The 24,039-nt window shown below is 37.8% G+C and overlaps 1 protein-coding gene across 1 annotated transcript in view; it reads left to right on the forward strand.

The window, feature by feature from the left end:
• Positions 1 to 611: 611 nt before the first annotated feature.
• Positions 612 to 24,039, forward strand: part of LOC139738731 (xaa-Pro aminopeptidase 1-like) — a 39,738-nt gene continuing 16,310 nt past the window's right edge. The window contains exons 1-14 of the mRNA XM_071649372.1: positions 612 to 742; positions 2,555 to 2,707; positions 3,330 to 3,393; positions 4,173 to 4,277; positions 5,500 to 5,540; positions 6,781 to 6,832; positions 7,423 to 7,569; positions 10,959 to 11,054; positions 13,323 to 13,404; positions 14,555 to 14,693; positions 16,834 to 16,878; positions 17,525 to 17,611; positions 20,654 to 20,704; positions 21,365 to 21,423. Coding sequence (XP_071505473.1) covers positions 2,597 to 2,707; positions 3,330 to 3,393; positions 4,173 to 4,277; positions 5,500 to 5,540; positions 6,781 to 6,832; positions 7,423 to 7,569; positions 10,959 to 11,054; positions 13,323 to 13,404; positions 14,555 to 14,693; positions 16,834 to 16,878; positions 17,525 to 17,611; positions 20,654 to 20,704; positions 21,365 to 21,423 — 1,079 coding nt within the window. The 5' untranslated portion in view covers positions 612 to 742; positions 2,555 to 2,596. The remainder of the gene's footprint in view (positions 743 to 2,554; positions 2,708 to 3,329; positions 3,394 to 4,172; positions 4,278 to 5,499; positions 5,541 to 6,780; positions 6,833 to 7,422; positions 7,570 to 10,958; positions 11,055 to 13,322; positions 13,405 to 14,554; positions 14,694 to 16,833; positions 16,879 to 17,524; positions 17,612 to 20,653; positions 20,705 to 21,364; positions 21,424 to 24,039) is intronic.

Genomic DNA, 24,039 nt, shown 5'->3' on the forward strand with positions numbered 1-24,039 from the left:
ATAATGTTGTAAATGAACAGAGTGATTTTTGTTTAAAACTGATGTATTTGTTGAGAGGGTGGTATAAAAACAGTATAGATAATCCCTTTTATTGGGAACTTTAGATATGATTAACGGTACATTGGTCTAGATAAAGACTAAGCGCACCGCGTGACAGCTGTGGACATCATAACCCTTTGAATATTCCCTTCGCTGCCTTGCATAAAGACTAAATGGCACCGCGTTTACAACAGAACACCTGTGGACATACAGAAGGCAGTGCTCTTCTTTGTATAGCGGTTTAGTTTCGATTCAGAAGTATAGGGATATAAAAACGAGACCAAATTGGTTAAAAATTCATTTATTATGACTAAACTACTCATTTGGAAATGCTATCATAGCTTGATAAGCATATCTATGTCCGACAAACAAAATGACACCAAAAAGGTTTTGCCACCTCGGGTGGTACCAACAACCCATTTTTCGGCTCTTGGCCCATGGACTATAAGCGTGTGTACACCCAAGGCCACGAATCCACCACCATCGCGCATCACGCAGCACCCCACCCCCTCCTCCCCTCCCAGGGGCCCCACCGTACCACCACCGCGCGTGATGTACACACCGTGTGTGGTGTACGTGTGTGGACTTTTGTTTTGTGGACATTATAGCCGCATCCATCCGTCAAACAGCAGAAAACTGTGTACAAGGGAAGGCCAGTAACTAGATTCCAGGAACAAATGCAGTTCATTTCTTTCAAACCTCAGTAAGTTACGAGCTTTTACCCACGCTCGGAAAGATTTTATTGTTATCTCAAGTTTGATCATAGGCTGAAAGTAGAAGTTAAAGTTAAAGTTTCGTTTGGAGCATTTGAACGGTCCCACATACTTGTTTGTGTGTTACCGTTTGACTCTTCCATCTCACTTTCTAATTAAAGCGAAAATGCGCAAGTCAAGTTAAATTACCCCCAACGAAATCCTAAGTGTGAAGATGTGAAGTGTGCTGGGCCCATGTCTATTTCTTGTCTACATCAATGACATACCAGAACTGCTCACCTCCAGTGTCGGGCTTTTCGCAGATGACACAACGACGTATGATTTAGTTACTAGACTAATTCTACTGACTACTCCATCCAAGCAACCAGGAGGCCATCCAGCAGAACTTGGATAAACTGGTCGAATGGGAAAAGAAATGGGACATGCTATTCCACCCTCAAAAGTGTGTTGCCCCTGTCTGTTACCTGTAAAAGGAAGCCACTGCAGACAGAATATAAGCTCCATGGACACACGCTTGATAACATTATGTCATTAACAACGGGAATAACCATCACATCAGATTTGAATTGGTCAGAACATATCCACACAATCTGTGCTAAAGCTATAAGACTCTTGGCTTTATCCAACGCAACCTCAGGATCTCATCGAGGAGGATTAAAGAAGATGCATTCAAGACCTACGTTCGTCCTATTATTGAATATGGCCACACTACACTATCTGGGACCCATATACCCAACAGTTGATCAGGATGCTTGAGGCCGTGCAGAGACGGGCAGCACGTTTTGTAATGCAGCGCTACCACAATACATCCAGTGCAACAGCAATGCTAGAGGAGCTGCAGTGGCCCTCTCTTGCAGACCGTCGCCGAATTGCACACCTGGCAATGCTGTACATTACAAGATAATGCATGATCTTGCACATGTCGAAATGATCAAAGAACAACTTTCAACCACTCCCTACACGTCCAAGAAGAACTCACAGCCATCAATACCTGGTCCCACCCAGCAGAACTCTCTATCACCAAAACTCCTTCTTACCAAGAACCGTCAAAGACCGGAACAGATTACGCCAGGATGTGGTTGAGGCCAATACTATCGACACATTTGTGTCACGAGCCTCAGCCCAGGAGTAGTTCTTCTTCAGCTATGTAATGCTTACTGATGGCTTACATTTTATTTCTTTATTTTTCTGTTTTGCTCTTCATTTAGATCTAGATTCATTGTAGAGTCGAGAGAGCTCGAGAGGTTGTTGATGGGCAGGATGGGTGGGTATGAAATGTTGAGTTTTAAATTACTCACTTATCACAGTATATTAGTTTGTAAACTTACCAACCAATTTGAATTCATTCATGGTTGAAGATCATTCACATTCACACTGCTAATGCTACTGAGTGGTGTGTGCACATTAGCGAAACTATGAGCACAGATAGTCTCTAGCGATTTGCCATGCCAATCAGTTTTCTTATCATCCAAATTCCAAGTCCTCTCTGCCATCTTCTTCATTTTGTTCTTTCTTTAAGTTTAGCTGTCCTTAATCTTAGATTGTTTTTCATCATCGTTTCTTGTTTTCCTCCTTTCTTTCCTTCATATTATTCTCCTGTTGCTTGTAGATTTTCTCCTCAATGTTTCTGTTCTCGTTGCACTTCTTCTGTACCATCCTTCTTCTTGTTCTTGTGTGTGTGTGTTTTGTTGGTGTCTGTGCAAAATAGATGAGTTTGCCAAAGGGCAGTTTGAATTTATTGTACTGCCATAACAAATGATCATTATCATTTTGTTTTCTTGATTTTTTTATGGCATATGAAGGTGTGTATGCTCATGAATTGAAGCGGAGAGAAAAGTGTGACGATGGCGAAGAACACAACGCTAATTTTGGACAAGCTTCGGAGCCTGATGAAGAGCTCTCAGTACGGGGGTCCAATCCAGGCATACATCATACCATCATGTGATGCTCATCAGGTGAGAGTTTTACATCACCAAGTTTTCCCTCTGCATAAATGTACTGTAAATGTGGAAAATTTTCACAGTACATTGATTTTTGTGTATTTTGCGTGACTTTTTGATTGAAATATTGACGTTGATGGAAATAGAAGTGAGTGCTCTCAACCTACCTCCTCAAGAAATCATGCTTTGTATTCCTACATGGTACATTCATTCATGAACAAGAAGCTGCAGCCATAATATCGCTCTTGATTATTGTATGAATTTCACTACCAGGTGTTGATCAGGTGGTCATGATTATTTTAGAGCATCAAGTGAGAATCTGTGGAAAGTGAAATGGAACAAATGTCTTTTATGAGCAAAACTTGCCTCCTCAAGAACTCATAAAATCTTGATTGGAAGGTCTGTTTCTAAAAACACGCTTAAATGCATACAATGTGCTAAACTAGTGGTACTGTTGTATTACATTTTGTAAGCATGTTTGTGTTTAAGTCAATTATGTAGACCTTCATACATGTACGCAGTGTTATATTTCAACCCTTTGCATGCAAAGTCTTATTATGTCCCCTCAAATGTGCAATGTGCCAATCAGTGAGTGATGGATGACGGGAGACTTTATGTGAAATGATTTGACCTGTAGAATGAATACATAGCTGCCTGTGACTGCAGACGACCATATGTTACTGGTTTCACAGGGTCAAGTGGTGAGTATTCTGCCATTTCTTTCTGGTAATGTTACAGTTTGTAAACTTGTTTTCACTCTCTGCACATTCAGCGCAAAGCTACCAATCATATGTGAAGGACTTTAATCCCTTAGTTTGCTGAACAAACCAATTGATATTAAAAAGGAAAACAATAGAATTAGAGGGCCTTCTTGAATCTCAGCTCCATATGAGAATCAAACTTGTTATGACAAAGCATGATCAAAATCAGGTGAAATTTCCACACCAAAATACTAAAGTTCAAACAAGAATTGACTTAGAAAGTTTTGGCAACCATGTACAAAAGTGGCAAAGTTTAAGGAGAGTAGAGATCGTGTTCGAGTTGCGCAGAATCAGACATTATCAAGAGTGATAGAGTGTTTCAAATATATGTTTTCAAAGGACTATTTTTTTTTTGGCTGTACTATCATATAGATGAAAACTTGTTATGGTGCCAAGACAAGTTAACAGTGTAACACTGCATTCAAATTTATAAAGCAGTAAAATTTTAGATAAGAATATGAGAATGAAAAAAAAAAGAGGAAAATTCAATTAGAGGGGAGTGTTTCGCACTTGCAGCATACAACACCTATTCTTCTTCATACATGGTATCAACTCAAGTTGACAAATAAAAGTTATATTTTCTATGTAAAACCTCATTCAGACCAGGTAGATATTACTGGCATTCCTGCTACATACCTATTTAAAACAGACATGCATACAAACTTGTTTGGTGTAAAGTGGAAACTCAAATTCTCAAATTTTTGTCTTGGTGTGTTCAGGAACTGCTATCGTGACAGAAAATGAGGCTGCCATGTGGACAGACGGTCGCTACTTCCTTCAAGCCGCTAAACAGTTGGATCATAACTGGAAGCTGATGAAGATGGGTAAAATGCATGATAGTAAAATTGTGTAATATTAAACTAAATACCTCCCATTTCATACTATGTAGATATACAAATGAAGTACTTCATATTATCTGAATGCCTTGTCATCCATCATTAAATGTCTACTCTTAAATCATATCTTTGTAGTTGAGTCATATGGCAAAAAAAGAAAAAAAAGAAAAAGAAATACGAGGGAAAACAAAAAAGCACATTCCGTGAGGATATAGAAGTGATTATGAATACTGATTGTAAAATGAATGTTATTGTAATGCGATATGTAGGATATTGTTAATATTGCTTGATCATTCATGGTGGAATCGCAAATTTCATATATTTGTTAATATGGGTAATTTTTTATATTATTCTTATGTGATAAGTAACTGTCATTTATCTGTTGCTATTGATTTAATGCAATGAAAGCTGGAGCAAGAATCTTGTCATGCTTGATAGATGACATTTCACTATTCAGATGTGTTTGAAATCAAGTCTGATGCTAAGACTATAGAGCCCATCTACATTCATGAGTTTAGCTGTTTTTACATAGATCTATAAAGGTCATATCCCACAATTTACACACTGAGTCCAAAGTACACATGTGGAGAATAGATTGTCAACACAGGTGTCTGTTGATGACATACTGACAGAGCTCTTGAATAATCATATTTTGTACAAATTCTGTAAGTTGAAGGTCTCAGTAGCGTTTATGGCTAACTCATTAAACAAGATGAAAAGCAAACAAACAGACAGAAAAAAATAAACTTTACTTGCAGAGCCATATCTCTCAGCATTGTGATCTTCAAAAGTCATACTTTTTGTACTTGTGCTCTTTATTTGTCTAGCCAATTGTTTCAGTGCAGAGCAGACATGTCTTATCAGTTCAATCAGCCTATAGCTCATCATGTAGTGGCACTACCAGATGGATTTTTGTGAACGATTATCATAAATGACATGCCAAAGCAAAAAAAGTATAATTTCCAAAAGCTATATCTGTATTTTTTTGTTAATTCTTAATATTCCCTTACTACAGAAAAGTTGGAAATGCGTGATCTCACTTTTCAGCTGCTGTCCATTTGCGAGATACCCTTGTTACAAATCTGTTGTGCTTAGATTTGAGCCATTAGTTTCAAAGTAACCAAAAAAAAAAAAAGTTAGTAGTACTTGCCTTGCTTTTTACTCTGTTTTTGGATTCTTTTCTTGTATCCTCTTTTTTGTACCCCTTTAGGACTGCCAGATACTCCATCACAAGAGACTTGGCTTGGAGAGGTAGGTGCATCTTTGTGTGGTGGTTTTAAATGCTTTAACCTGTTGAGGACGGGCTGATTTTGCTCAAGACTCATTTCCCATGGACACCTGCCTGAGTATACTCGCGATTAGTTTTCAACAGGTTAAAGGGATGGTACAGTTTCGGTTGAGATGGGGCTTCAGGTTTCCAACGAGTTTTGATGGGGATGAAAGAGAAATCTCTTATGAAATATGAAAGAGCGAATAATTCTTAGAGGAATTCAAAGTTTATTTGCTGAAAATCGCTTTTGAAGTAGTTGAGATATTCAAATTAATGTGATCGTGATAAAAGGTGGGACCCACCGTCTATTAGGATCGCTTTGTTTTACTTTTTTTTTCGCAGCCATTTCAAAACCGATTTTTATCATACGAACTTAGAATTCCTCTTAGAAGTATATTGTCACTGGGGCCACAAGACCTCGTATCTACAAAATGTCAAATGTTCAGGAGAGCCAAAAAACATGGCGGTCAAAGCACTATATCGAATGGGATAGTCTTTCCTTTGGCATGCCGTGGTGGCTTCATTTTTGGAGTAAGATAGTTGGGATTTGGACAGGACATCACTTAACCCATTACTTGACTATTAATCAAAAAAAGCCATTTTTACCAAAATTGCAGATACAAGGTCTTGTCACCCCAGCGACGATATGCTCTTTAAAATTTCATAAAGTGGTTTCTAAGTATTTCACAGATAGTTAAAAACTGAATCCTCACCTCAACCGTTACTATACTATCCCTTTAAGATACAAACTTTTGTCAGTGATAGAACACTGAAGGAGATGAAGAGGACGAAAAGACAAAAACGAAGCAGAGGAAGAAGGAAATTCAAGGGTACTCAAAAATTGGATTTAAAATATTGAGTTGTGGGATTTTGAAATTTCACACAATTTTAGAAATCAGAAATGTTTGTCAAAGCCTTGTATGCAAATTATGTGAGGTGATGATGTCCTCACTTTGCAAACCTCTAATTGACCTGAACACAATTCTTAAACTAAAAATCGCTTTAAAAAAAATGAAATTGACAAGAATATTCTGTGTTCTTCTGATCTTCTGACTTCTTATTGCAGTGTTGTAATGATATAGCAATGATGATTTATTATGGGGGCAGAGGTTGTCATTGCTGAATTTTGTATAACAAATTTTGTTTAGAAGATTTAAGCAACATATCTGTAGGAAGTGTTGTTAGTGTCATCAGTGTTTATTTTCAATGTCATACCACTAGGTGCTTCCATCAGGGTCAAAGGTCGGTGTTGATCCCTTCCTGTTTAGATGGGGTGAGTATCAACCTAACATTTTTCTTTCTCCCTCCCTCTCAACCTCACAGTACTTATTCTATTGATTTTGAACAATATCACTTCATTATTTTTTTTTTTTTACATATCGAGTTCTATTTGTTACACCCAACATACTATACAGTGAGTGGATTAAAAGAAGCGTGCATTGCAAATGTACTGAACCTCAATGATCAAAGAAAGAAAGAAAAAAAAAAAAAAGAAAAGAAAAAAAAAAGAACTTGAGAGAACAATCAGAGGCTACATCCACTTATAGTACTCCTTGACATGGTGTTACAGGAGGTCACAATGTTTGACCTATACTATTCAAGTACCGGGTACCGAATTCCTGTTGTGGACAAATCATGAAGAAAAAAAAAAATATGATGAATTTAAGGAATTTGTGGTTCCCTGCTACAAATAAGTGTTATCTTTAAAGGCGATGAAGAATTACAAAGTTAGACAACAAAAACAATCAATCAGTCACATAGAACAAAAACTGTAGCCAAACACCTCAAAATTGATAGGTGTTGTTATATTGCCAATGTAATATACCATGTTATACCCCCATGCAATATATCATTCTCCTGTAGAGTCCTGGAAGAGCTTTGTGTCTCATCTCAATGATGCCGGTCACTCTCTGGTGCCAATACAACCAAACCTGGTGGACCTGGTGTGGGGCGACGAGAGGCCACACCCCCCAAAGAACGAGGTCAAAGTTCATGAACTCTCATATGCAGGTAGGATACCAAAAAACGTAGGACAAAATTTGTTGTGATATGAAATATAGCAAGTTTTAAAAACATTTTTTACAAAAATTTTCAAAAGGAAATTGCTGTCAGGTAGCTGCAATAATACTGTATAAGCTTTTATTTTTGCGAATGAGGAGATCATGGAAATTTTTGCGAGATGTTGTTTTCGCGAATAGACACCAATGTTAACATAAGTTCACTATTACCTTAGCGCGTCATGATATTTTCGTGTGTTGTTAAATTCGCGGTCCAAAAGTGATTCGTGAAATCTGTGAAAATTAAACCTTCGCGAAAATAACGGCTTATACAGTAGTAGATTTCATGATAAAGGGGCCCCTTTCCTCTCAGAATAAGGTCAAAGTTTATGAAGTCAGATGAGCACGTACTGTGGGATGCAGGTAGACTTGCATGAACAAAATAAGATGCAACAAAAATCAGTACTTGACAGATGTATGCACGACAGCTAAAATAATGATACCACCATTTCTGATACCACATAATACTTCTGTGTCATCAGGGATAATGATAACTCAATATACAGAGCAAAAAGAGCTTATACCGTAATAAGCTTTCATGAACTAAAAACTGTATGTTGTCTGTTTTATCATCTGTGTGCTGCTGGTAATATTTATATAAATTTGTGCTTCATATTGTTGCCTCATAAAGCCACAGTGGCCTGAATTCACGAAGGTGGTACAATTGAAACCATGGTTTAAACCACGGACAATTTGTATGGAGTGCCAAGTGTCGCATGGCCTATTTCGTTACGAAATCAGTCATTTCGTCGACCAAATGACAACATTGCGTTGACAAAATGATCATTTGTTAATGAAGTGAACATTTCGTCAACGAAATGACTGATTTCGTAATGAAATTAGGCCATGCGACACTTGGCACTCCATACAAATTGTCCATGGTTTAAACCATGGTTTCAAGCGTACCACTTTCGTGAATTCAGGCCTTTGTATCATGATAATGAGTATAACACTGAAAGAACATATTGCCAATGGTGATTGTTGACAAGTTCACCCGCTTGTCTCATGGAAAGTGAAGAGATAAGTTTACTGCATGTGCAAGTTAACTATTGAAAGTAGTAAAGTCAAAACATACATTGTACAGAACCCTACACTTAATGTCCGTTGGACAGTAGGACAAGAATGTTACATTATCAAGGCATATTGTAAGAGTGGATATTTTCGCATGACTAATTTTCGTGCTTGGCCAGGTGTTTTTAATTCCGTGGAATCAAGACGCCAAGTACAGGAACATATGGCAAGCAAAAATATTCGCACTAGTTTCTGGTTGCGTGAAATGCGCGAAAATTTCAACACCGCAAAATTCCACTTTTACAGTAGTGTTTCCTGTGTGTTTCATGAAGTTACAACTTTGGTCTGCATGTAATGGCATATCTGAATGTGTCAAGGATATGAAATCACAGCCTTTCAACAGCCCTTCCTCTCATAAAGCATAAATTCAAATGACCATGTAAAATTGTGTGGTGATTTTTTTTTTTTCAATATAGCCTCGGTCTTTTGTTTGTGTATTCCACATTCAAGCAGTGCCAAAGAACAATAATTACTGGCATGCAATTAATCAGTCGAAAAACAAGTACGTTCACTGGTTCATGTTAAATTGTTGAGAGTAGCAGCATGGTTTCTTGATTATTAATGTCATAATCACAGTATCTCTATACCAGCAGAGCTAGTGGTACCTCACAGATGTTGCCAGCACACACAGGAAATTTAACCTCATTACACTATATTAAAATACACCTACCCTACGCATTTAAAGATTGCTAGTTGTAGTGGTTCTCAGTGACATAATTTCCATTATATCTTGAAAAAGAGTGCTTGGGCAGTGAATGGAACCATGCTGATTGTCAACTAGTTTTCTTGTGCTACCCAATATGCCAGTAAAATGTGATCTATTCTCAGAAAATAATTTAACAGACTGTGCCTGTAGGTTTTCTTTAAAAGTAAAACTTTTAAAACTTTTAATGTTACCCAATATGTGACCCTGCACCTCAAAACAAACAAAAAGTCGCCAGACATGAATTTTTAGTTAAGACCATATTCTGAAAGAGCAGACTTTAAGCTTTAAAATGATGTATAACTCAAATCAAATGGACTCTCCTAACCTATCTAAATATTGGAAAGAAAGCACAAACTCAGGAAAAGTGTGAACTGAGAAAAGAGGCTCTGAAGTACAGTGTCTATTCAAGCGCTTAATCTTTACCAAACCGTGCTGGCTGCGCGATGAATGGGACAAAAAACAGGCAGTAAACCACCAGAGTAACAACAATGAAGGGATTATCAAATTAAACTGAAATTAAGCATGCCTCATTAACACATTCTGTCCATAATAAATGCCAACTTTCAAAGCAGTAGCACTATCCTTTCGAAAGTTATTAGAGTTGAAAGTGAAGAGTGTGGACAAGGTTTTTCAGAAGTGAAAAAGGGATTCTAAAGACACACCTAATCACACTATTCTACAAAAAATGTTCGAGATAAACTGCTAAAAAAACACACTTTCCTGCCCGTTTTATGACAACCAAATTTTAGCATAATGTAAAAGAAGACCCGCTCTTTCAGAAAATATGAAAAAGTCAAGTTCGGCTAGGTTGACCCATTTCACTTATTTTCAGTCCTCACGCAAAATCAGTGTGTGCGACTTTATGTTCGTTTTGAGGTGCACGGTCACATATAATATGCCAATAAAATGTGATCTATTCTTAGGAAGTTATTTAACAGACTGTACCTGTGGGGTTTTTTTTAAAGGTAAAACTTTTAAAACTTTTAGTCTTACCCAATATGCCAGTAAAATGTGATCTATTCTTAGGAAATTATTTAACAGACTGTACCTGTAGGTTTTTTTTTAAAGCAAAACTTTTAAAACTTTTTACTGAAAAAAAATCTTTAAAAGTTCTCCATTCTGTTGGTTTACCTACGTTCTGTTTGTCAAAGTTGCACGAATGTGCGGTGCAGTATCACTAAAGCTTATGACTGTACACTACAACTTTCTTATTGCTTCTGAAAATGAGTATCTCATATAACATGTACGGAGATGGAAGTGCAGTCAACCAACCTTGCCCAAATGGAATCTATTTGAACTGAAGAAATAGCTTTAACGTAGAGAAAATTCAACTTATGACAGATTAAAATCAATAGAACTTAAAGAGAAGAGATTTTGAAAAAAAACCTTCGACTTAGGCCATTATTTGACTTACGCAAGATCGACTTAAGCAAGGTTGACTGTATAATACATCACAAAGTCAGAAACAGAAGCAAACGTGAATTTATAGAAAAAAAAAAAGAACCCAACAATGTCAACTACAATAACAACCCAATGGTAGCAATGATATGACCTTTAACCTCCAGGTGAGAGTTCAGCTGCAAAGGTTAGCCATATGAGGCTCAAGATGGCGGAGGCCCGTGTGGGAAATCTGATCATCACTGCACTAGATGAGATTGCCTGTAAGTAGCCTCTGTTCTGCCTCTTTGTTGTGGGATCAGTGTTACATGGAATACAAATTCTGTCAGGTGTACTGTATACACCATATCTTTCTGTTCATTTTTTGTAAATTCTGCAAATTGAGTGCTATTTGCAAATATAACACCACATGAATGAATCCGCTCCTGAAATGGTGGGCAACGGTGTGTATACAGTATCTTATTCTGTAATGGATGCAAAATCTTAAATGATTCCTGTGGAATGGAGAGCATTGCTAAAAGTGGATATCAGTTGTCAGTGGATTGTTAACGCTCTCCATAGCTCAACATGTGTGTCATGGAAAGAAACCCAACGCCAGTCAGATGAAAGTAGTACATGTATCTTCTGAAATCTCATCATAATCATTTACAAATTTCAAATCAATTTGACATTTTCATTTATGTTTGGTCCGTGGCAAAAAGGTCAGTGCATATACAAGTGTTGCATTCTTCCATTGGTAGTGAACATCTATATGATGTTGTAATGAGAAGCATTGTGCAGTCATGTTATTCCAGATTACTTCCTTGTTAGTGCCTTTTTTTTCTTTCAAACTCTTTCCATCTCTTTCAAATGTTCAAAAACGTTGGATCAGAATAAAGAAATAGTGGCTACAAGGTGTTTCATAGCATACACAGTGGAAGTGAATTGTCTATAAAATGCTTGTTTGTCAATTTTGATTGTAGGATTAATGATTTTGTTCCTTTTTCTTTGCAAAAAACTACCATCAAAATAAAGTAAAACAAAACAAAACAAAACAAAAAGCCAAGTCATATTTCTTCAAAACATTTTGAAAACTCTTCATGGGATATACTGATCACCACCAAAAGTATAATGTGATGATATGTGCTGTGAAGCACATAGTATTTTATTGTCTGCTGCCATCACAGTCAAGTTTCAGAGAGTTCCACCCTCTAGCGCTCACAATAGTATTTGATGTAAAGGTTTAACCAGGGTGAGGTCATCTTATGATGACTTGATTACGATAATTAGGAAGATGTATAAGATTATGATACCACTACAGTACTCTTGGTATTGCTACTACTACTACTACTACTACTGCTGCTGCTACTACTACTACTGCTGCTGCTACTACTACTACTACTACTGCTACAACTTCTACTACTACTGCTACAACTACTTCTACTACTGCTACTACTACTACTACTTCTACTACTACTTCTACTACTACGGCTACAACTACTACAATGGCTACTACTACTTCTACTGCTGCTACATTGTAACTATTACAACCTATACTACTACTGCTGCTGCAACTACTACTTTACCTCTTCCAACTACTTTTGTACTACTGTTACTACCATTACTGATAATGATAGTGATTCCACCAATACTTCTACTACTGCTACTTCTACTACTAGTACTGCTTCTTCTAGTAATTCCACCATTACTTGTACTACTATGGCTACTACTACTGCTACTACTAACTCTACTACTACTACTACTACTACTACTACTACTACTACTACTACTACATGTTACTACTACTACATAACTACTATGGCTGCTGCTACCTCACTAATCCTGCTACTATTTGTACCACTTCTAGTACTGCTACTGCTACTATAATTTCGTATGTAAGATGCATTCAAGACCGACTGCACAATGCCAAGTCATGTATCTTGTATGTTTGTCCAGCAGCAATGTATGGATGTCTGTTACATTACATTCAGAATGTAGGTACAGCTGTTTAATAGTGGTCTTCTTTCTTTGGTCGGGTGAGGGCAGTTTTCAGAAAATCATTTCAGAGATAATCTGCTTTTTAGCATGTAAAACAGCCACCCGCAAAGCATGCTCAATGATGAGCCACAGTGTGCCAAAAGATGAGAAAATGGGAGCCAGAGAGAGGCAATTCTGACAGCAACAAAAATGACTGAATATGGGATAAATCAATATACAAGCAAGTAATTTGACCTAGAATGAGTGAAACTCTGCAACAGTTGGGATAATGTTTTCCTAGTTTTAGTGGGAAGTGTTCTAAGAAGTTTGTAAAAAGTTTTGTGGTCACACTATTAAACAAAACTGTGGAAAGTTTTGCCAGTGTGACCATGGCCATGGAAAGAGGGAGAGAGACAGAAGAGCTATTTGATGCTGATTGTAAAAAGATATAGAGATCTAAAAAAGAATTCTATGATTTTCATAACACTTTTAGCACCAACATGCTCCAGTACATACATGACATTTGCAGCGCCTGAGAATGTAAGGAGCTGACTGTAAAAATTCACTCATTTCAGGGCTGTTCAATCTGCGTGGCTCAGACATTGAGTACAATCCGGTATTCTTCGCATATGCTGTCATCACCATGGACAGTGTGCAGTAAGTCGAACTTGAATATTTATATTATCTGTACTTATGTATTTATATATTTATATATTTATGTATTTATATATCTATATATTTGTATGTTGATATATTTATACATTGATATATTTATATATTCATATATTTTTATATTCATTTATCTATATATTAATATTTTCATATTTCTGTTATGGTTGATTGTATTTAGATTTTCATTTCTTGAATTGATTTTTAGGTTCTTTTTTACTCTGGGGGGGGGGGGGGGGGCCACCAATTTTCTTTGTCATGCCACCAAAAACTTGATGATTTTGGTAGCCGAATTGGTGGTCCAATTGGCATCCACCAAAGAAAATAGCTATTAAATGTCAAGCCTTTGTATATGAAGTTATACATACATATTATCATATGTTGTATGTTTTTTATTTCATTGCATATCATATACTAGTAGTTGTTAGTGCACCATGTGCAGCATCCATGGTATTAGGTTGAAGGAGATATTTTGTCATGGTGTGCAATAATTGGTGAGATATGTTATTATAAAGCAAAAGTTAAGATGAAATTTTTTGGAGAGTGCAAGTACATTATAAATATTCCAGTGGGGAACATTTAGTGGTGGAATGAATTACTATTAGATTCTGTTTCCTAATATCTCAAAGCATAAATTAGAATGTGTGAATGTTGTTTGTCAACAGACCTGGCTTGTTTCATAGTCAATCCGTATTCATTTCTTTCACGAGTATCCTGCATCAAAGACATACCAACAATGTGACGATATTCATATTCGTGAAATTCTTCCGTTGAGATGCTTTCATTGCAACTGACTGACAAATTGCCCTGCATCGACGTAAATAAGCACTGAATTGATCAGTGTTTTAGTAGTAGCCATGATAAAATATGTGATCAGGAGGTCTTGGGTTCGAGTCCTGCTTGAGTATGTACGCCCATGATTTTTTATCATGGCTACTACTAAAACTGATCAATTCAGTGCTTATTTATGTCGATGCAGGGCAATTTGTCAATCAGTTGCATTGTGACGTTAGTTGTGAGCTGTTTTCCCCTCGACATTCAGAAAGTATGATGGTTTAGGGGCATCAACACGTAAATATTGTCAATTTTTTGTTTTGATGCTGCTCACTTGACTAATGACTTTGCGAATGTGAACCAGTTTATTCGTAGAAGACAACAAACTGACGGGAGCAGTGAGAGAACATCTAAACACCGGACACGAAGTCACCTTGCATTCGTACAGCGCCATCCAGCGCTTCGTCACTGACTTGTTTGTGGGTGGCGGAAAGAAAACCTGGGTGAGACCGTACTTGCCCGATCACTGTGGATTGAAAACACTGACTTGTATGTTTTCTAAACAGGACAGCTGATGTGTTTGTGGAAGTAGAGAAAGCTGTTAATGAGGCCACCCTCCACATGAGTGGCTGCTGTTTGTCACGAGCGAGTGTTGAATTGTGGTTTCCCTTCAACATCCTTGTGATTTTTTTTTTTTTTAAATGCTGAATTTTGAATTTTTAGTTTTTAAATTCTAGAACAAGACAGCGCTTTGAGAAAGCAAAAAACTACATGCGCAGAAGATAATAGCTCTGACTTTTAAATCAAGAAAAATGCATGCTCTCTTGTAATTTCATTGGAAAATCATCGCTCAAGCAAGTTTAGTCACAAAATGCAAGTACTTTAACAAGAAAAAGCAAATATTTTTAGCAGGTTGAATATGATTTGTAATCTAATTTTCCCCATCTTCGCCCGTTGTTACAGAGTAGATAAGGATATTAACAGTAGATGACATGTGTATCATACCATTAAGCACCATTACACATGTGTCCACAAGTGTTCACTTCAGTAATGACCAATTTTGTGACACAAAATTTGTCATGTTTAGAGGTTTGCTGCGCCCTATCATCGGTGTTTATTTGACGGCAGTCTGAATGTAAGGCACCTCTGCCAAATAAAACCGAAATAGGAGAAAAAGTTCTTTGGTCAGTGACGGTGCTTGCTTACACAATTGTCGTTGTCCAAACATATGAATGTACTCAATGAGATGCACAGTCAGGTGGTGATGGTGATGAAAGGATCAAAGAAGGACATTTGTTCATAGGCCATGTGTAGTAGGTCCATACTGTAAAAGTGGATATTTTCGCGCGACTAATTTTTCGCGCTTGGCCAGGTAAAAAGAGTATCGCATGTTTTTAAATCCGCGGAATCAAGACATCACCCACAGGAACATTATGGCAAGCAAAAATTTTCGCGTGCTTTTATTTTCGTGCTAGTTTCTGGTTGCGCGAAATGCTCGAAAATTTCAACACCGCGAAAATTTCCACTTTTACAGTACTTGAACAAAAATGCTGTCCTTTGTCAAAGCAATCAACACCTGTGATTGAGTGCATAACTTCTCCATTGGATCGAGTAAGGATGCAAAGGAGAGATTGTTGTTTCTTCTCCTCTAACATCAAGGAGGTTCGAGAGATGGAGTTACAACTGACTATAGTTATTCACTCAGCTGTCAGTTTCCTATGGATGGACAAAAGAATTCCACAGGTGCATTTGTGCCTTTGATCTTCGATGCTTGAAGCCGCCATCTTTCTGAGCAATCTGAAGATTCATTTTTAACGCTAACATAATATCGGGTATATGCTGCTCGTGTACATATCAAATGCAATGAAATTTTACCTAATGATAAAACATGTAAAACAAAAGTCAATTCCGTTCGAAAATATGTGCAAAAGTGTAAATCTGAGCTGTATTTTGTGAAAGTGTTTGAAATTTTACCCTCCTGGAAAGCTGTTTTTATCACTTTTCTCCTTATTTTCGCCAAATGAAACTAATATGACATCATCTTGAAGTATAGTTCTTTATAAATTAATATGTCAGATTAGCGTACAGACACGTACATTACAGTCGAGTAATTTTGATATCTATTTCAGCAATATTTGAGCAATTTCTATTTGCGCACCCCCGTGCCTTTACCATTGTCTACCGCCCATTGTTTGTAAGTAGGGATAGCGAAAAGTAATTACCATCACAAAGACATATCTTCCTTGGAAAGTGGCTGGTGATTATGCGATGAGACACGAGTCAATTGTCTTCGCATCTAAGCGGCAGATCCTGTTTGACACATACTTCAAGGATTTTTGAGTGGCGGCTTCGAGCATGGGATCAAAGCGAATAAGACTGTTGTGACTCCATTTCTCGAATCTCCTTGCTAACATCTCCCTTGTGAGCTTCCTGCTTGCTTCTCCAGACATACCAGTTGCTGCCCGCCTGAGGGCCTTGATGAATATTCATGACTCATTGTAATATATGCTCACGAATAGCTGTAGTCCTGTAGGCAATATGCTCAGTATACGTGGTATAAAGTTGATGGGATATTACGCTGGTTTTTCATTTGAGGGTTAATCTTTTTCTTTGATTTTTTTTTTGTTCTTGCATGTCTTCCAGATCAGTGCTCATTCCAGCTTTGCATTGGTCAACCTCATTCCAAAGGTTGGTACAGACTGAATCAGAGAGACTTGGGGGGGGGGGGGGCATTTTATGGAGATTAGTGGTTTGTCAGATATTTTGCCCAACAAATCTGCGCTCGGTCAGTCAGATGCAGGGATTGTAGTGGCTTATAACAGTTTGTCAGAAAAGATATCTGAAAAACGCTTGATGGACTTTTAGCTCTACTTTTTGCCTGCTTTGCTTACAGTAACTTTTCAGCCAGTATAGGAGTGCAATGCATACATGTAATCATACAAATGGATATGAAATAGAAACATCACTAACGATTCCGATGTGAACTTCCTTGCGTGTCTTTTATTGTTTGTGGTAGTGTAGACGAGGTTCCGTGGTGTCAAATGACGCGTTGTCCACAATCATGCTTAATTGTCAAAAGTTGTTTTTGTCACCATAGTTTTGATTTACTCCACCCATGTGTTTAGTATATTCTTTGAATTTTTTGAATCAAACTATTTCCCTATCTCACAGTACACTTAAAGCATTTTTTTTTAATGACTTCTTGTGACCATTCCAATATTGAAAGCTGCAATGTAGTGTTTCAAAAAGCAATTTATATTTAAATAGACAGAACACTCTTAGTGATTCTTTAATTTGTCATTTTTTTTTGGTCCTTTTCCTCCATTGATTGCAGCAACATCGTTACATTCACAACAGCCCTATCTGGCAGAGCAAAGCTGTGAAGAATGAGGTGGAGATTCAAGGAATGAAACAAGCTCACGTGAGTAGAATGTGCCTCAGCTATTGATGTGGATATTCTTGGACAATTGAGCCAATGCTTTTCGAGCGCATAATGAACCATCTTGTATTAACCAGTTGAGGACAAGTCTCAAGTATACTTGGGCAGGGGTCTATGGGAAATGCGTGTTGTAGCAAAATCAGTCCGTCCTGAACAGGTTACAACTAGTGGACAAACTTTACATATGGCGAAAAAGTTGGTCAAATAGAGTTGAAAGCATGGACAAGTTTTAATCTATCTGTCAGCCTCGTGGTGCTGAGGTTGTCCTTCAAGTTTTCAGCATCTTTCAGAGTAGTGCATGTCATTGAAGGCTGATTGTACAGATGTAAGTCTGCTGAATCACATGGACATTGGCGTTATATGGAATAGAGATGGCCATCACTTTCAGTGTTGCCATGGTACTGCAAAGTCAAGCAAGAACCAAGGGAAGCCTTAGTGGAATGTTACAGACGCAGCAATCCTTTGAGGTCGTATTAGTCGACGGATGAGGCTGTCTGTGAATGAATAATCACCTATTGACCTCGGTATTTTGCAACGACTTACAGTGATCATTTGCGTCAGTAGCTGATTTAGATCTGATCAGGACTGATTGCTGATTCAGATCTGATCGCGACTGATTGCTGATTCAGATCTGATCGCAACTGATTGCTGATTCAGATCTGATCACAACTGATTGCTGATTCAGATCTGATCACAACTGATTGCTGATTCAGATCTGATCGTGACTGATTGCTGATTCAGATCTGATCACAACTGATTGCTGATTCAGATCTGATCGCAACTGATTGCTGATTCAGATCTGATCACAACTGATTGCTGATTCAGATCTGATCGTGACTGATTGCTGATTCAGATCTGATCACGACTGATTGCAGATACACAGCCGGATTTTTCCAGCAGGCCTGAAAATATGCATTGTGGATTAAATTAGTTAATTTCTGGTTGTGTGTGTGTTCTGATTGAAATGTTAATTCCTCATGTGTTCCAAGTATGAAAGCATAGAATTACCCATATGTGGAGTGTTTTGAAGATCCATTTTTATTAGAACTCTATGAGATTGGTGCTGCTGTTTTTTTTTTTTCTTGTTCCATTCATGAGCTATATGAAAGAGTGCACAAAATCCATATAGAGACTTTCCACACAACCAGCAGTAGATACAATTGTACTTTGATACTGTAAAACAATGACAAAAAGCAGTGTACCAAATTAAACATAATAATGGTACTCACATTACAGTGTTTGCAATGGAGTTTGAATCTAGCTTTTGTTCCACACACAATGAGTAATGACTCAATAATCTTGAAAAAGAAATAATGTATGATGATGTACACTGTATATGTGATTTTATCGGGCACGGACCAGCTGAAGAACAGCCATTGGCTGAAGCAAGTTCCATGCTAAAATAAAATAAACTGAACTGAACTGAATCTTGAAAAAGGCCTTAACCTCAACTTCTAAGGCCCCTTTCCACAAAACTAGCTTCCCAGATGTTCACCTTTTCCTTGTTCATCATGATAGATTAGGAACGCCTAATTTTAATGAGCTGCAAATCATTTGCAAGCTGGAAATTTTTTCCGTTATAATGTGACTTAATACTAAAAAGGGGAGAAAAATCTTAACCACCATATTTTTGTGTATTTGGTGATGTCAGTCAGATAAGGCGCTTCCTTACTTGGGTCATGAAACATGCAAATACTGTAACGTTCTGCTTTTTTATGCCTCCGCCAACGAAGTGGCCGGAGGCATTATGTTTTCGTGTCGTCCGTCCGACCGTCCGTACGTCCGTACGTCCGTCCGTCCCGTTTTGTTTTTGTCGATATCTCAAGAACCGTGTGGTGGTTTTACATCAAACTTGGTATGAGGGTATATCCTGGGGGGATAATACTTTGTTTAGATTTTAGGGTCACGGGGTCAAAGGTCAAAGGTCACAGGTTATGTTGTGAAAAAAAAGGTTGAAAATTCATGTTTTTCTCCATATCTCGCAAATGGTTCAAGGTATCTTCAAGGAACTTAGTATATATGCTTGTTCCAATGGGCAGTGATTATCTAGGGAAGTTGGGGGTCATGGTTCAAAGGTTAGGGATCAAAGGTCAAGGTCAACTCCTCAAAATATCACTACTTTCCTTATATTTATGCAATGCCTGAAGGTTTTTTTTTTTAAACTTGATGTATACATGTATTACCCAATATCTCTTCTGTAGGAAGTTTCTTGCCAAAAGGTCAAAGGTCAAAAGGTCAAAGGTCAAGTGAAAGTGCTGAATTGCACTTTTTCCTCCATATCTCAAAAGTAACTCAAGGTATCATCATGAAACTTACATATTTATGCATGTTCAACCTAACAGTGATTCTCCTTGGAACTGTGAGGTCAAAGGTCAAAGGCCAAGTTTAGATAATGCTATTTTCCCATTTGATACTGAAATTATACTTTTTCTCAATACCTTGAAAATTACTCAATGCATAAACTTATAAAAGGGTCAAAAGTCAAGTAAAAATCATCAGTTCCCCAAATACCTGCACTCTGACATTTTAATCATTCATCCAATTGAACCTAGTTCTAGGAAAGTGAACATTCAGCACATTTGTGTCAAACCTGTCATTTCAGTATTTTGCCAATTGTGTGAAACTGTCATCACACATTGTCAAGACATTGTACTATAGACCTATTAGGAGAACCATGCATTATGGCGGAGACATACACCAGTCGCCGTAGCGACATTTCTAGTTATTTTATTTATTTATTTATTTATTTATTTATTTGTTTGTTTGTTTATTTTCTATTTTGTATTTATTTATTTATTAATTAATTAATTAATTTATTTATTTATTCATTTATTTATTTTCTATTTCTTTTATTTATTTATTTATTTATCTTTATTATTATTCTTTTTTTTGGGGGGGGGGACTGTGATATGGGGTCAGATAAGGCCCTTCCTTTGTTGGGTTAGGGAATCACATGTGCAAATAATATGATGCTTTTTTTCAGATATCATATCTTTCACTTTGTCTCTATCATTCTATTCCCAGATAAGAGATGCTGTTGCTCTCTGTGAGTACTTTGCCTGGCTGGAGCAAGAGGTATGGTCAAGATTCTGATGCAGGGGGGCATTTCATCCAGTGTTTTCTCAGTGATTTTCACTGTCAAATTAGCTTTCAGCCAATCAAATGCAAGGATTTCAGTAGCTTAAAACAGTTGTCAGTGACTGACAAATTTCATGATACACTGCCCAGGTCTCTGCATGAAAAACATTAAGAAACAATTCTGAAAAAAAAAGAAGAAGAAGAGAATCAAGCTTAGATAAGAAGATTTTCTCCCACCCCCATCAAAACCACCTTAGGCTGTTAGTCTAGCCGAATAGGCTAGGATAAAAGAGACAAATGACATTCTTAATTGACTTTATAGCTAATACACTATATCTAAGACAATGGTTTTCTAACAGTTACAAAACTGTATTAACAACCAGAAAGTTTGTAAATACGTGACTGATGTACATATAACAGCTGATGTACATAAACTCAATTTCAATCATTAAACTCTCTTTAGGTGAAACAGGTAAATTTAATAGCCATGAGCCAAGACAATATTGTTGTACTGACACATCAAAACTTTGTTGCATTTCTCCTGACCAAAAAGAAAGTTTTGCCAGAGACTTGCCTGACATAGTATCAACCACTGCATGCAAACTGATTCCGAATAATGCTCTTTTTTTTATTGCATTTTCCTCTCACCAACTACAGATTCCCAAGGGTTATCTGAATGAAGTGACTGCTGCTGATATGTTGGAGAAACTGAGAAGGTAGCATGAAGGTGGCGTCAGCGTAATCGTTTCTTTTTGGATTTTGTGTAAAACCTGTACTGATTCCCTCATATGTGAGTTTGCTTTGCTTTTTTTTTTGGGTGGGGGGGGGGGGGAGGGGAGGGGGAATCAGCCAGTACGTATGTGTGTATAGATGTGTCTGTGTCTGTGTCTGTGAGTATATCTGCGTGTATGAGTGTCATTTTATTGCATTTGTCAGGAAATGTTTCTGCACACGCATGCCCTTTCAAATACATGTATTCAAACCCGCTTTTGTTCTTGTGTTTGCACAGACGTGATGTCCCTTTTGTTAAAATTGCAAGCAATTGCTTGTGCAAAGCAAAGCAAAATGTTGAAGCACATGCAAAAGATTATACGCATAAGTATTTAAGCAATTGCTTTAGCTAGATCTTTTTGCTTGACAAATGTGATTGTAATTGTGATTGAAGCAATTGCTTGCAAGCAACTGCTACTTTTTATGCATACAGCCGAATGTCTCTGAGCTTTGTGACATTTCTTGTATGTTGGCCCTTTGGGACAGAGATTCCACAGGGTTCTCAATGCTGCCACTGTCCAATTTCAGCAGCCTCAGCATGGACATTGTCCTGGGCCTGTACATTTTTATTTAGAGGCTGTATCGGGAGTGTTTTGTCCTGGTGAGTCGCCAGCCGTCCTCCACAAACTGGGTCTAGGGCAATTACACACTGGGGAATTACCCCTTGCGCAATTACCCTGAACTCTTCCCCTAACCCTAGTCCTAGCCCTAATCCTGAACCTAATCCTAACCCCTAACCCTAAATGTAACCCTAACCCTAATCTTTACCCTAACCTTATCATTAAGCAGTATTTAGAATGGGGGTAATTGCCCTTGGGGAGTAATTGTCCTGATACAAAACAAACTTCCTTCACTGCTGTCTTTGGCAGCAACATGACTCCTTTGTTTCATTATATGTGACCGTGCACCTCAAAAAGAACATTAAGTCGCACACACTGATTTTGCGTGAGGACTGAAAATAAGTAAAATGGGTCAACCTAGCCGAACTTGACTTTTTCATATTTTCTGAAAGAGCGGGTCTGCTTTTACATTATGCTAAAATTTGGTATCATAAAACGGGCAGGAAAGTGTGTTTTTTTAGCAGTTTATCTCGAACATTTTTGGTAGAATAGTGTGATTAGGTGTGTCTTTAGAATCCCTTTTTCATTTCTGAAAAACCTTGTCCACACTCTTCACTTTCAACTCTAATAACTTTTGAAAGGATAGTGCTACTGCTTTGAAAGTTGGCATTAATTATGGACAGAATGTGTTAATAAGGCATGCTCAATTTCACTTTAATCTGATAATCCCTTCATTGTTGTTACTCTGGTGGTTTACTTCCTGTTTTTTGTCCCATTCATCGCACAGCCAGCACGATTTGGTAAAGAATAAGCGCTTGAATAAACACTGTACTTTAGAGCCTCTTTTCTCAGTTTACACATTTCCTGAGTTTGTGCTTTCTTTCCAATATTTAGATAGGTTAGGAGAGTCCATTTGATTTGAGTTATACATCATTTTAAAGCTTAAAGTCTGCTCTTTGAGAATATGGTCTCAACTAAAAAGTCATGTCTGGCAACTTTTTGTTTGTTTTGAGGTGCAGGGTCACATATGGTTTGACAAACACTATCAACATGAAAATTCTATGAAAGTTTATTGTATACTAAAATGTCAAATGGGCGTGTATTTCTAAGACTGTGCCATCTAAGGTAATATGCATGGGCAGACTATGTAATGAATTGCTAAAAATTGGACGGTTTGTTTTTTTGAAGTTCGTGCTCTGATCCTAGAAAGTAGACTTGTCAAATTCCGAGACTAAAGGGTATAGCCAGGCTGACACTTGCACGATTCTGTGGCACGCATTAGCATGACTGGAGTCGTGCTAGTGCGCAAACTAGTCGTAAACTGGCGTGAAGTGTGCATAAACCCGTTGTGACTGCATGCCATGTCGGGACGAGAATTTGAAATGTTCAAAATTTTGGTCACGACAAAATTTCGCGACCGGGTCATGAACTATGCGCAAACTGTTCGTGAACTCGTCAGGACGATGCGGGAGGGTGCGTGGCAGTGCTTGCTATGCCACGACTGTCACAAACTGCCGCGATTAGTTCACGAACAGTTCACGTTGAGTTCACGAGTAGTTCACGACATGCGCGTCGCAGCGTGGCCCCCTTTTTATATGGCGTGCCCAAGTCGGCATGACACCGTCCGAATTGTGCAAACTCGTCGTGCCAATGCGGGAAGTGCATTAACTTTGTGCAAACTATGCGTGAACTCGTTGTACCAGCTTGGTCAATGTGGACACTGAACACTGAACACTGACACTATTCGTGAACTCTTCGTGAACTCGTCGTGAACTATGCGTGTACTAGTCGTGAACAGTGCGAGAGCCTCCCAGTTCGTGCCCCAAAATGGCACGACTTGCCACGACAAAATCGTGGCCAAAAGTCGTGCAAGTGTCAGCCTTGCATATGAGCCATATGTAAAAATGTAAATGTAAGGGCTTGAGTGTGAGGTAGACGTTTGAGTCGTCCACAAGTAGTATTAAGGAGAGATATATTATATGGCTTCACATCTTATGAAAG

Source organism: Diadema antillarum, unplaced genomic scaffold (genome assembly GCF_040938485.1).
Source record: "Diadema antillarum isolate AM-2024a unplaced genomic scaffold, OU_Dant_1.0 seq00000766_RagTag, whole genome shotgun sequence".
Taxonomy (NCBI): domain Eukaryota; kingdom Metazoa; phylum Echinodermata; class Echinoidea; order Diadematoida; family Diadematidae; genus Diadema; species Diadema antillarum.